The following is a 13,975-nucleotide window of genomic DNA, read 5'->3' as shown; positions in this document are numbered from 1 at the left end:
CAGAGTGGGACTGTCACAGAGTTCTACACAGCAACTATTTGCAAACAGAATACCTCAGTCACTTGCAGACCCTCACCACAATGAGAAAATAAATAAATAGAAATATGAAGATAAAAATTGAACTGGGAACCCCGTCAACTCAGCCTGTACTGGATCACTAGAGAAATAAAACAGAAATATAAGGAGATCACATGATGCTGTGAGCGGAACAGATGGAGTCCTATGCTGCTCTTGAGATCCCCCACTCCCTTTGGTGCCTTACTTTGATTTAAAGCCATTTTAATGCAATAGATTGGGCAAAACAGTTGACACTATTTGTGGACAATTTTGTGGTCAAATCTGGAGTGCTGATGTCCTTTAGATCTGTTAAAAAAAAGATGAAAAAAAGACTTGAAGTGGTGAAGACAAGATGACAAACTCAGCGCATTGTGAGATTTTAGAAGCTCAAATTGGGCAAATTACATTAACGGTGGCAAAAGTACTGGAGCCCCACTTTGATAAACTTTCTAACCAAATACAACAATTTGAATCACTACTCACAGAAACTCAACACCGAACTGGCGAGCTCGAACAAGTCTCTGATACTGAAGAGGCGAGGGCAGCGACCAATAAAGATCTGAAAACACTGAGGTCCCGAGTGGCTGAGAAGGCACAACTACTAGATGACTTGGAAAACGGGTCACCTAGGAATAATATACAATTTGTGGGCCTGCCAAAAACGCTTCCTGAGACCTGGCTCCTGACTCTGTTGGAGAACTGGATAGCTGAATATATGCCGCAGCTTGGCAGTGGAGACCCACTTAAGCTGAAACGAGCACACCGCATGGGCAGATTGAAAATAGGCCATAGCCGACCTCGAGTATTGATCGCTCAAATTTTAAAGTATGCTCACAAAGTTGAGTTACAGGAAATATCGGGATAATTTCAGCTATGACTGACAACAAATCTTACTTTTCAAGATTACTTCATGGCTTTATTGGAGAAAAGATGGCGATTAACGTCAATTTGTAACCTGCTTTATGACTGCAAGAATATATCCAGCAATCTTAAAAGTCTATGTTGATGGACAGTGGAAATCTTTTGATACCTCACAATCTATGCAGAATTTTATAAATAATACAGCAACTACTTAATGGATAATAACAGGAAATATTTACAGACTTATAAAAATATCTTGGCGATGCTATAATTACTCCCTGATGGTTTAGCGAAAAATCTAGAGGAAGGTATCTGGAACAGGCTTTATGAAAGCAAAATCATTCAAACATATCTTTGTTTATACTTTGGTATTGAATGGCTGAATGATTGTATGAGAATTTGTTTGGGGGATCTCCTAGTTTCTAAAGTGATCTCAGGTTCTCATGATGTGCGTGCATGGGAGAGAGCTTATTTTTCAAGCATGGGGGGGGAGGGGAGGGGACAGGGAGGGCTGGGTGGATTGATTTATTTTTGGAGAGTGGTATATGTGAAAGTTTGGTTCTAGCTATGGGTGCATTTTTTTCTTTTCTTTTTGAGATTTGGGATGGTGGAATTGTGGGTGAGCATGTTGGTTTATAGGAGAGGTTGGACTTGGGTTCCTGGGTAAAGAGCTGGCTGCTTGCGAACAATTAGGGAAGTGCTCTGTGATTTGACCTTGGTACTGGTATTGGCATGCCCTTTAATAATGTAGTCTGCCTGCTCTCTTGGAATGTCTCTGGTGTTTCTTCTCTGGTTAAATGTAGCAAACGTTTAACTCAACTAAAACAATATAAGGCTGACATTGTTTGTCTTCAAGAAACTAAACTCACTGATTTTGAACACCAGAAGCTTAAAAGAAATTGGGTGGAAGAAGTTTATTATTCCTCAACACGAAGGCAGGCGTAACAGTGTTGATACGCAGATTAAGCTTGTAACTAAAGATGCATTTGGATGTTATTTAATGGTAAAGATTGCAATGCAGGAGTTTGCTTTTAACTTGTTGGTAGTCTGTGCACCAAATGTTTATGAGCATGCTTTTTTTAGGCAATTGGTGCAGAAAGGCTTGCACAACCGTTCCCTCCCAATGGTGATGGTTGGGGACTTTAACCAGGTTCTGGATTCCTTCCTGGATGGATCCTCTGGAACTGCGGGACCTGCGTTGGGGTAGACCAGGGGAATACCTATGTTATGCTCCTCTCTGGGGATATTGGATCCCTGGAGTCTCTTCCATCCCACTGAATGTGATTATACCCATTTGTCCCAAGCCCATGGGTCATGGTCTCGCTTGGATTATATTTTGGTGTCATCAACTATTTTTGTCAAGGTAAATGAAGCCGAGATTGGTCCTCCTCTGGTCTCTGACCACTCACTTCTTTGGGTGGACATAGCAGTGGGAGACCCTCAAACTGCAAGAAGTGGCTGGCTATTCCCAGCGTATTTGCATGGGGACTTCCATTTTCAACAGTTTTTGCAAAGGAAGTGGGAGGAGTTTGCTACATTTAATGCCCAACATGCGGAGGAACCACTGCTTTTTTGTGCGACAGCTGAAGTGTTTATGCATGGTGACATACTAGTATATGTAGCAGCACAAAATAAAAGAATATCCCCAATGCATACTTGGACTGGAAAAAAAATATGTTTAGCAAAACAAACTTATACAGCATCCAGCACCATCAGTGAGAGAGGCTATGCAGTCTGCGTTAAATTCACTAATCCACAAGTGTACAAAAAAGATGATCTTTTATTGTACGTTTAAGTATTATAAAATTGAGGATCGTCCTGGTAGGCTATTGGCTCACCTCACTAAAAACTGGTTGGGCTCCAGGTGTATACCTTGTGTGTTCGACCCACAAGTCATCTGTCGCAAAACTTCAGCTATAGCCCACATTTTTTTTCTCAATACTTTCAAGATTTTATGCAGGGGGTAGGGGAAGGTGACCAATTGGAAGGCCAAGAAGTGGTAGATTACTTAGAAGATGCAGGTATGCCTAGGTCTACCTTGGAAATGAAGCGATCCCTGAACACCCCGTTAACAGGTAAAGAAATACAGCAGGCAATAAAACATGTTAAGAACTGTACAGTTATACACCTGAGTTTTACAAATTACTCTCTTCAGTGGTCTGTGGGCCCTTGGCAGCATATTATTCAGCAGCGCTGGAAAGGGTGCTTTTCCATTGTTTGCAAATAAAGCTCTAATTACTCTTATACTGAAGCCAGGGAAAGATCCTACATGCCTGGAGTCTTATTGTCCGATATCACTCCTGAATGTGGATCGGAAAATATTAGCCCGAATACTGGCTACGATACTAGTGGCTGATTTGCCATCTATAATTACTGACTCCCAAGTGGGATTTGTTCAGGGTCGTCATTCTGTTTTGAACGCGAGATGAGTGCTCATGGCCTTGGATGCAGAAAAAGCCTTTGATAAGGTGGCCTGGCCATACTTGTTTAAAGGTTTTAAGATATTTTGGAATAGATGGCTGATTTTATCAGGCTATCAATATTCTTTATACTGCACCTAAGGCCTCGGTGTAGGTGAATGATATTAGGACAGCTTCATTCCCGATTCCGTGTGGTACCCATCAGGGTTGCTCTCTCTCCCCTCTTTTATTTTTAATATACCTGGAGCCCTTTCTTTGTACGTTACAGCATGAAACAGATATATTTGGGGTTAAGCTAGGTACCAGTAAAGTTCATTTATTGGCTTTTGCAGATGACCTGTTATTGACATTAACTCAACCTCAAGCTTCTTTGGTATGCTTACTGGAGGAGGAATTTCACTATTATTCTGGTTTTACTTTAAACCTAACTAAAACAGTAGTGTTACCTTTTCAAGAGGAGGTGAGACACTCTTGGTGGGGGCCCATCCCTTTGACCTGGACTGATGAGCTAATCAAATATTTAGGTGTGTAAATACCACAGGATCTCAATAACTTATATAGATGTAATGTGGATCAATTTTTATTGATGAATACTAAGAGCATGTTGTGAATTTGGAGGACTTTTCCTCTCTCTATAATGGGTCGTATTGCATTGTATAATATGGCATTACTCGCCAAGTGGACTTATTGCCACCACTGATTTTTTTTGTGGAGACAGGATTGCCAGTTGACCCAGTATCTTAATCAATACTTATGGGCAGGTCATAGAGCTCGCATAACAATGGTGCGAGTACATTTGCCTTGTAATAAAGGCAGATTGGTATTACTAAGTATACGCTTATTTTCACAAGCCTGTGTAATGCACCATATTAATAATTGGCTACGTGGTGTGGCTTATTTTTCCTTTATGCTGGCAGAATTGTATTTACTAAAGCCTCTTCATCCGAGCTTAGTGCTCCATTTGCCCCCAAAATTATTAAACATCATTTTCCCAGCATACCCTCTGAGCAGGACAATACTGCAGACATGGCGCTGGGTTTGTCAGATGCTGCATGTGTCATGTAAGGTATCAGCAGGAGAAAGTAGAAGCTTAACAAAGGATGAATCCAACACTGGAGATGTAATAGAAACCTACTTTTATTGATGCAAATGTTCAGTGATCCGACACGGTCTGTGTTGGGTCACTGAACGTTTGCATCAATAAAAGTAGGTTTCTATTACATCTCCAGTGTTGGATTCATCCTTTGATCAGCCTCTACTTTCTCCTGCTGGACTCATGTAGGGTATCCCCATTTTTGCCTATTCAAGGGGATGTGCTGTTTTTTTTTTTTTTTTTTTACCGGGGATGATGACTAGGGCATTCCAGAATTGGAAGACTAAAGGATTATGTTATGTATTTCAATGTGTTACTGAAGATAGGCACTTGAGTACCTTTAACTCCTTATGTACTGAATATGATTTGTTAATCACAGATGTCATATTTACAATTACATAAGTATATAAGGACCTTACCTATTGAGTCATGAACTGCTACGGGTCATGAATCCATATCAGAGACATTCAGCTTAGAAGCTCAGTTGCAAGTGCCATTTTGATGCCACCATAAAACATTGCAAGAGCTCCTGCCAGAGTTTGACTTTGAACAACTAGCCCAAAAGTGGACCTCTGATTTAGCTACTTCAGTTTCAGCTGACCAACTGCAATGGAGCCTTTGTAAATATACCGTTCTCTTACCTCTAACTTGCTTCATTGGGAACTCCAATATAAATTGGTGATACGCCTTTACATTTCTCCACATCAAGCGTATCGGGCCAAATTTGCAGAATCGGACCATTGTCATAAGTGTGTTCAATCTGCAGCTACCTTGGGACATCAATTTTGGGCCTGTTCAATGATCTACTCATTTTGAAGGACAGTGGGAGTCCATGTGTCACAACTGTGGTGTTCTTGCTGGACACCACAACCTTTAATCTTATTCTCCGTTCTAGACATGGCGCATCCTTTGCCAAAGGGCTATTCAGGATTTGTGCAGCAAATGGTTTTGATGGGCCTTAAATGCATTCTCCAACATTGGCTACTTCTTGATCCTCCTTTACTATCTCATTGGTGGATTTTAATGGTCACTCAAGCTGCTTTTGAACAAAGAGAGATACAGGATTTAGACACCCCTGTTGGACGTCGCCTACCAGTGTTTGGACACCATTTTGGAACTCAATGCCAGTTGCACGTACCCTCATACTTAATTAAATTTCTGCCGTCTGATGGAAACCAAATGGGATTTGTTTCTGACTTGATGAACACTCACCCAAATGCACGGTCCATCCAGTCTGCCCAACAATATAACTCATATGTGCTACTTTTGTGTATACCTTACCTTGATTTGTATCTGTCTTTTCAGGGCACAGACCGTAGAAGTCTGCCCTGCACTTGCCCCGCCTCCCACCACCGGTTCTGCCATTCAATCTCGGCTAAGCTCCTGAGGATCCATTCCTTCTGAACAGGATTCCTTTATGTTTATCCTACACATGTATTTCATGCCTTTGCAATTTGGGTAGTGTAGGTTTAGGTATGATCTTGACGATCCGGCTCTGTTTCTTATTGGTAGATCTATAAGGTCTATCATGTATCCTGGGACTACGCCGTATATAATTTTATGGACTAAAGTGCAGATTTTGAAGATGATCCGTTCTTTGATTGGGAGCCAGTGCAGCTTTTCTCGAAGGGGTGTTGCACTTTTGAATCGTGTTTTAGAGAATGATACAGGGAGAAAGTAAGCCACGATAGCGTTTTTAGCTCACAGTAGAAATCAGCTGGCGGTAAACACCAAGACGCCCATTATATCCCTATGGGTGTCTCGGCATTTACCACCAGCTGACTTTTACCGTGAGCTAAAAATGTTACCATGGTTTGTAATTTAAAATTAAAAAAAAAAAGTTTGTCCCCGCCCCGCAGTTAATTATGTGTTTCTATCCCTGTGTCATTCTCTAATGTATATAAAAGGAAGGACTCTTCACAAACTTTGTGCTGGCTGATAACCAGCTACCTCATGTTTTCCCTGGAGGTGTGTAGTATGAAATTTTTCATGCTATTTCCTGTGTCATTTACAGAAATGTTCATTTTATTCTTTTCGAGCTTTTTAGTTAAGAATGTGCAGTCTATTGAAAAGAGTGTGCATTCTTTCTCGATAGTGCATGCATGCTCAATGGTTCATGCATGTGCCCAGCACTCTCTGGTAAGAATGCACAGTATTTCCAAAAGAGGGTGCACTATTAACATAACACACACAAAAAACCCCTACAAAAATATTTTCCCAGTCGTTTATATTTTGAAAACTGAATGAAACAATATTGGGAATATTGTTTCAAACAAATGCACATCCTTTAGTTTTCCCAATCACCAGGCTCACAGATGGTCCCAGCAATTTCCCTCACTAATGTAGGGGTGAGAGAGGGAGTCTGGGCAAGACGTGCTTACCCTATATCTGTCACCAGCCATCTTTAAATGTGTACAGTGAGATTGCCACAATGCATAACGATGACTGTGCTCTTCACTGTTCACTTCTATCACCTCCTTTCTCTCTCTTACTTTAGCATAAGCTGAACAATGTAAATAATTGCAGTGGAACTCTGTCCCCAGGCCTTCTGAATGCCTTTCTTCACCCCTCCACCTTAGAGCAGAGGCCAGGATCAGAGCTGAACAAAAGAGTTCACTTTCCAAGATGTGGCCATGCAGGAGTGGCCTTGCAAGAGTTTACTTCCACCGCTGCTGAGATATCCCAGGCATTGGAACCAGGACTGGAGAGACATTTTTTTATTGACAGTTTCAATAGTTTTTATTTTATATTTATTTTATTGATAACCACAGAGAGACACTAAAGTTGCTTGAACAATGGTCCTATTTTTAAAGACCTCAGTACACACCGCTAATTTGAACTATAGCAACATAGATTGTTCTAATCACTAGTCTCAAGATAATTCCCTCTTTATTTTCTTGTCAAATTAAGCGTGATGAGTGCTCCTTCAGATTTTGTGATTTCTCTCATGGGTGAGTGAGCAAGCTCCCAAGCTGCTTCCTCTTCCTGTGCCACAGCAGCAGCACATACATCTGGTTCATCTATCTGTGGCCTGAACTATAACACTTCCAGGTCATGCATGACATCAGAAAGAGCCAGAAAATTAATTGACCAGGGTTGTAAGCTGCCTGAGAATTATAGTGAAAAAAAAAAAACAAAATACAAAAAAATCCAGTGAATAAGCCAACAAAGTACATTTTAAATAATTAGAAGGAACCCTCAGATCATAGTTTCAGCAAGCACATCCACTGAAAAGTGGCTAAAACATGATCATTTTGTGTATCTTCCATCAGTTTCCCAACACCATGCACTAATTAAATCAAATAATGTGCTCAAGTTTAAGTGTCAATTCACCAGTGCACAATATATATATATTTTTTTTAAAATGTGTGCTCTATGCAGTCATCTGCTCCAGAAGAACTCTGTCTTGGAATTGGTCCTCGGCAGTCACTGCCATCAAATTTGCTCAGTGTCCAAATTAAAGCAACTGCTTGTTGCACAGTATTCCTCCTAGATAAGAGATACCCAACTCCTTGGGTTTCGTAGTGAAACTGTTTCAAAGGACTCAGGTGGAGAAAACAGCAATATAGCAAAAACTTCCAGAGTATTTTACCCAAAGCACCGCAGAATGCTCAAACATGGTGCAAGTGAACTGATATTTAATACTGAACAGTAAATTGGCACTTAAAACTGAGTACATTATTTGATTTAATCAGCACATGGTGTTGGGAACCCGACGGAAGATAACACAAAATGGTATGTGATTTCTTAACTACTGTGTCCTTTGTAGACTCACTATTTCACACTGTGTGCAGTGATCGCTCACATTTGACTTTGTTCCTATTGAGCCCCTTTTACGAAGCTGCGGCAAAAGGGGGGCCTGTGCTGGTGTCGGCGTCTGATTTTGACGTGCGCCGAGGCCCCCTTTTTACCACAGCAGTAAAAGGGCAGGTCTTTGGGGGTTTTTTTTTTCAGGAAATGGCCATGTGGCAAGTGAAGCACTTGCCGCGCGGCCATTTCGGGGGGGGGGGGGGGGAGCACTTACCGGCACACATTGAGGTGGTGGTAAAGGTTCCTGCACTAACCCGGCGGTAACCAAGCAGCGCATGGCACTGACCAATTACTGCTGGGTACACACCATGCACTGGGGATGGGAACTACTGCTGGGCTGCTGCCCAGCGGTACTTCCCTTTTAGCAGTAGTAAGCCCACATTGGGCTTACTGCCGCTTTGTAAAAGGACCCCTTAATGCTGTACTGTTGGCTTATTGGATGTTTTGATTTATCAACTTTTTTTGAGATTTCTTGACTCCTGAAGCTGATGCACATGGTTCAAGTTGATTGAATGTTAATAAATATCCTGTGTTAGAACCACGTTAGCCTACCCCCCCCCCCCCCCCTCTTGGTTTTTCAGTAAAACAAAGCCATGTTCTTTTCTCTTGTGTTTCAGGGCCAAAATCTAGAAGAGCAAGGACACAGAAAGGGACAGAAATTGGAATTGAAATTTGAATATAGTGATCTAGATTCTTGGAGGTGGATCACAATTTACACAGAGCAGGTGAGTCTGGACAGGCGGGACTGCTGTCAAATAGTGGCTTCTGCTGGCTGAGATGAACAGCGACTCCAGAATACCCACAGCAGCTCTTTAGTGCAGACTGCAGTCAGTTATAACAGATTGTATTTCTACAACCAGCATAATAACTGAGACCTGGAAAAGAAATGCACATGTTTTTAAGCTGTGTTGATGGATGATGATTTTCCGACAGTTGGTTTGCATGTATAAACAGCTGTTTACCAGAATAAATGGCTCTCAAAATTTTTTTTTGCACAGAATATGCCAGGTAGGTTATATATGGTCTATCAAGCAAAACCTTTAAGGCAGTAATGTTAGTTTGCCCTGATGTTGCTTTGCCCCAGTAATGTGAAATGAAGCTATATTGGGCATGTGTAAATAGACTGGATGATGCAGGCCCAATCCACCTGTTACCCAATCATGAAGAAAACAAGATAATCCTCATTTTTCTGATCTGTCCACCATCCCAAATTTCCCTCAGCTTTTGATGTGTTCCAGCTAGCACCTGAACAACTGTTAATTGTTCATATTTGGAGATGCCATTTCCAGAGGAGTTTAGATTGGGAGAGAAAAACATAAATTGTGTATTTTTTGTTTTGGGTTTTTTTTATTTATCAAATGATTTCATTAATGACTTCAAGAAAAATCTTCAGTTAGAAATCAAATTTGTTAAACTAAAAATACAAATAACAGTCTGCGGGAAGGAAAGAAAATTAAATTTGACAGCTTCCGCAATTCCTTAGTTTAGGAGAATTCAAGAGATCAAACAATATGAAGGGGGCAGAAAAAGAAAAACATTTCTCCACAACTAACAGGAAATCAAAGAGGAGGAACAAAAAATATACAATTTACACTGGTAAACCAAGCCCCAGATCAGCCAGAAGAACCTCCACCCTTCTGAGATGTGTACTTGTTCTTCAGAAACCACTTTATTGCTCAAAAACATTGCCAATTGAGATGGATCAAAAATGTATCTGTAGTATTCTTATATTTAATAATACATTTACAAGGAAGTATCAACCACAGTAATGTGCCAAGAGCCAGAAATCTAGGATACACCAAAAGAAATTGCTTTTGTTTTTGAGTGACTTTTGCCACATCTGGGAAAACTCTCTCAGTCAAAGAAAAAAAAAGGAGGAATTCCTATGGCTAAAGAAAAAAAAAAAGTTTTTTAACCAATCCAATCCCAGTCAGGATCCAGTGCTAAAGTCACTAGCAAGGTGAAAGGAATAACAGCTGCTTCTTTGGAAGATTCCAGAATGTAGTGAGATCAAACTGTCTTCTGATATTGAAGAAGAACATCTTAACCACCATTGAGAGCTTTCTTGTTAAACAGTGGTAGATATAAAGCCCTAGATACCAGTGAAATAGACTGAACTGGATGGAACATGGAGCATCTCAGATACTGCTTAAACTTATCATGTGCAGAAATAACCAAGAATCTGAGGCAAACTTATCAAGATTTTCAATTTTAATTGCCAAATTCACATTATTGCAGGAAGACCTTAGGAAACTGGAAGACTGGGTATCCAAATGACAGATGAAATTTAATGTGGACAAATGCAAACTGATGCACATTGGGAAGAATAATCTGAATCATTGTCACCTGATGCTAGGGTCCACCGTAGGAGTCAGCACTCAAGAAAAAGATTTAGGAGTCATTGAGGGACATTTTCGAAAGAGAAGGGCACCCATCTTCTGACATAAGTCGGGAGATGGGAGTTCTTTTCTCAGGGTCGCCCAAATTGGCATAATCGAAAGCCAATTTTGGGCATCCTCAACTGCTTTCCATCGCGGGGATGACCAAAGTTCACGGGGGCATGTCGGCAGTGTACCGAAGGCGGGACGGGGGCGTGCTTAACAGATGGGCGTCCCTGACGAGCATTTGGCAGACTTTACTTGGTCCCTTTTTTTTCACGACCAAGCCTCAAAAAGGTGCCCGAACTGACCAGATGACCACTGGAGGGAATCGGGGATGACCTCCCCTTACTCCCCCAGTGGTCACCAATCCCCTGCCACCCAAAAAACAAATCATTTTTTGCCAGCCTCAAATGTCATACCCAGCTCCATCACAGCAGTATGCAGGTCCCTGGAGCAGTTTTTAGTGGGTGCAGTGCACTTCAGACAGGCGGACCCAGGCCCATCCCCCCCCCATTACACTTGTGGTGGTAAATGTGAGCCCTCCAAAACCCACCCGAAACCCACTGTACCCACATGTAGGTGCCCCCCTTCACCCATAAGGGCTATGGTAGTGTTGTACAGTTGTGGGGAGTGAGTTTTGGGGGGTTTTTTTTGGGGGGGGGCTCAGCATACAAGGGAAGGGAGCTAAGGACTTGGGAGTAATTTAGGATGTCCACTGCAGTGCCCCCTAGGGTGCCCGGTTGGTGTCCTGGCATGTCAGGGGGACCAGTGCAGTACGAATGCTGACTCCTCCCACAACCAAATGTCTTGGATTTGGTCATTTTTGAGATGGGCGTCCTTGGTTTCCATTATTGGCGAAAATCGAGGTCGCCCATATCTAAGGTCAGCAATCTCAACATTTAGGTCGACCATCTCTAAGGTATGTATGTGCATCTTTACAGAATAATACATAAATGGAATTTTGACATGTATGTGACAGTCTGATTTTATGTGCGTGCATTATAGAAATATCCTCTTTGTGGTTTGCTCCCTTTTAGGCATTTCTGTTGAGCAGCTGCCTACAAAAGAGTTTTTCAGAGCAGCTGATGCCTGCCAAGGAAGATCTAGAAATGGTGAGTCTTTTTTTTTTTTCACCTGGACTTTCCTCCAGCACCACTAAGGCAGATGAAGAGATGGTTGAAGGTGGGGAGACTCCTTAGCCCCTATGGCATAGCCCTACCTTGTCCATGTTCCTACCTACTGCAGGTTTTAATTACTTTCAAAACATGGTGTGAACTGCATCCAAGGGAATTTGTAAGCCACTTCTGTGTTTAAAAACAAATATCAGAGGGGGCTAGCCTGGTGCAGTAGCTATGGAAGACCCAGAATTGGTTATTGAGCTTGGGGGTACAGCGGACCTAGGTTTCACAACCCTGGATGAAGGCATTTGTCATCACATAATGATGACACCTAGTAGCTGTGTTTAGGATCCACTTGGGCCAATGCCTGGAAGGAACCTGTGTGAGGCAAGACAATGGTTGAGCTGTGTTTCTGGTAGAAGAGAGGTATGCATGAGGGGGAGGGAGGAACCATGGGAAATTGCAAATGAAGGCCAATTGGTGCTGTTGCATAGTAGCAAGGGTGTCCGACCTCAGCTCTCGCCAGGTCAGTTTTCAGGATTTCCCTAATGAATATGTAAAAAAAAATCTATTTGCATGCAATGGAAGCAGTGCGTATAAATAGATCTCATGCATATTCATTAGGGAAATCCTGAAAACCCGATTGGATTGCAGCCCTGAAGGACTGAGGTTGCCCAATCCTGCACAATAGAGTTGATCCAATTTAGTGAGAAGCCCATAAGAATGGGAGGACCTTCTGGATTAAAAAAGAAAAAAACCACAGCAAAATCCCCACATTTTATAACATGTAGAAAGAGTGATGTATAGAATGTGTTGTTGTTGATAAATAAGCATAGTTTTTTAAGGTATAAATGTTATAATGTGTATGTTTTTAGATGGATGTATACAGTTATAGATATCTATACCTACAACCACTCTAGTTCTGACAAAAATATGAGTACGAAGTGGCTGCAGCAGAATACAAAGTTCAAGATGGCTTTTGCAGTGTTGTCAGCTGCTCCTAAAAGAATTCTTGTGCGTCGTAATTGAATAGGAAACCCAATAGATATGAACCAGACACAAATTGTTAGAGCAGGCTCCTGCAAGCAACTTGAGGTCTCAGGTTTGCATATTTAAAGACTTGAGACCACCTCCTTTTACATGGTGTGTATTCTTCTGGGCGCACACTGCACACAAGAAGTAGTACCTCAAAACTGTTGTCCCCTCTAGAGGTGTAGGAAGGGAAATGTGCCCATTTATGTTGTGTGCATAGAGACTTGGATATTTAAAGTGTTATATGCCAATTTGAACCTCACTACATCTTTCAGCAGATTGAAGTGCCTCTAGTAGATACAGTAAAGAAATCCAGCAAACAGCAAAGGAAGACCAATCGGAACCTGCAGGTGAGGAACAGATATTATTACCACAGAGTGAGCAGCATCACTTTCGGAGCACGTGCACTGCTTGTTGTCTCAGCGTCAAAAGGTTCTAAATTTAATATATTTGCTTTATATGAACTTTTTATTCAGACCTGCATTTCTGCAGCAGCTCACATGTAGATTCTGCAACACATTGCCATAATTTTTGCATATATTTTTACATTGCTTGATCTGCACAAAGGAATCGGCTTATAGTGAAAATCATTCAATATTTGAATATTTTGCTTTGAAAAAGCTTTTTGGTTGATCACAGGAATCTGCTCTTATGTTGTGACAGAGGCCCTCATGATCAAAAGCAAACTCCGGCGCTAGAGGCTGTTAATGCCATACTAGCGCCGGAGTTTGCTGCCGACCCATGATCAGAGCCCTCGAGCGCATGAAACAACGCACTCAAGGGCTCTTAGCGCAAGTAGAATGCAAATGCATGCTAAACAGGGCTCTCAGTGCAAGTAGCTTGCAAATGCATGCTAATCAGCGCTTAACGCATTCATCCCCAATGATCAGCGGCCAGCGCGCCAAAGATTGGGTTGATGGCCACGGCAAAATCTACGCCAGCTCCGAGCTGGCGTTAGGGTTTGCGCCGATCATTGGGGAGGAATGGTGAGCCCTGTCCAGCATGCAGTTGCATGCTGGCAGGCACCCGTTCCCCCCCCCCCCAAAAAAAAACAAACGCGAACAGGGGGCTGGAGGTTGTCCCCCCGATTATCTCACCCCCCCAAGTTCAGGGAGGGCTGGAGATCCGGTGGGTCTCCAGCCCGCCGAACCCCCAGAAAATATCAAGTGGCCGCCCCAACTCCCTCCCCCCCCCCGCGTTGTT

At 42.1% G+C, this 13,975-nt stretch overlaps 1 protein-coding gene across 3 annotated transcripts in view; it reads left to right on the top strand.

Annotated features, from left to right (window-relative positions):
- Positions 1-13,975, top strand: part of SNX31 (sorting nexin 31) — a 128,163-nt gene that overhangs the window by 95,534 nt on the left and 18,654 nt on the right. For 2 of the 3 annotated variants that reach the window (XM_030217317.1, XM_030217333.1), the window contains 3 exons: positions 8,859-8,966; positions 11,660-11,734; positions 13,048-13,122. In XM_030217317.1, the coding sequence (XP_030073177.1) occupies positions 8,859-8,966; positions 11,660-11,734; positions 13,048-13,122 (258 nt within the window). The remainder of the gene's footprint in view (positions 1-8,858; positions 8,967-11,659; positions 11,735-13,047; positions 13,123-13,975) is intronic. The other variant, XM_030217326.1, reaches the window with a different exon arrangement.

The sequence above is a fragment of the Microcaecilia unicolor genome, chromosome 1, assembly GCF_901765095.1.
Source record: "Microcaecilia unicolor chromosome 1, aMicUni1.1, whole genome shotgun sequence".
NCBI lineage: Eukaryota > Metazoa > Chordata > Amphibia > Gymnophiona > Siphonopidae > Microcaecilia > Microcaecilia unicolor.
The sequence above is the reverse complement of the archived record's forward strand: the minus strand, read 5'-3'. Positions and strand labels throughout refer to the sequence as shown.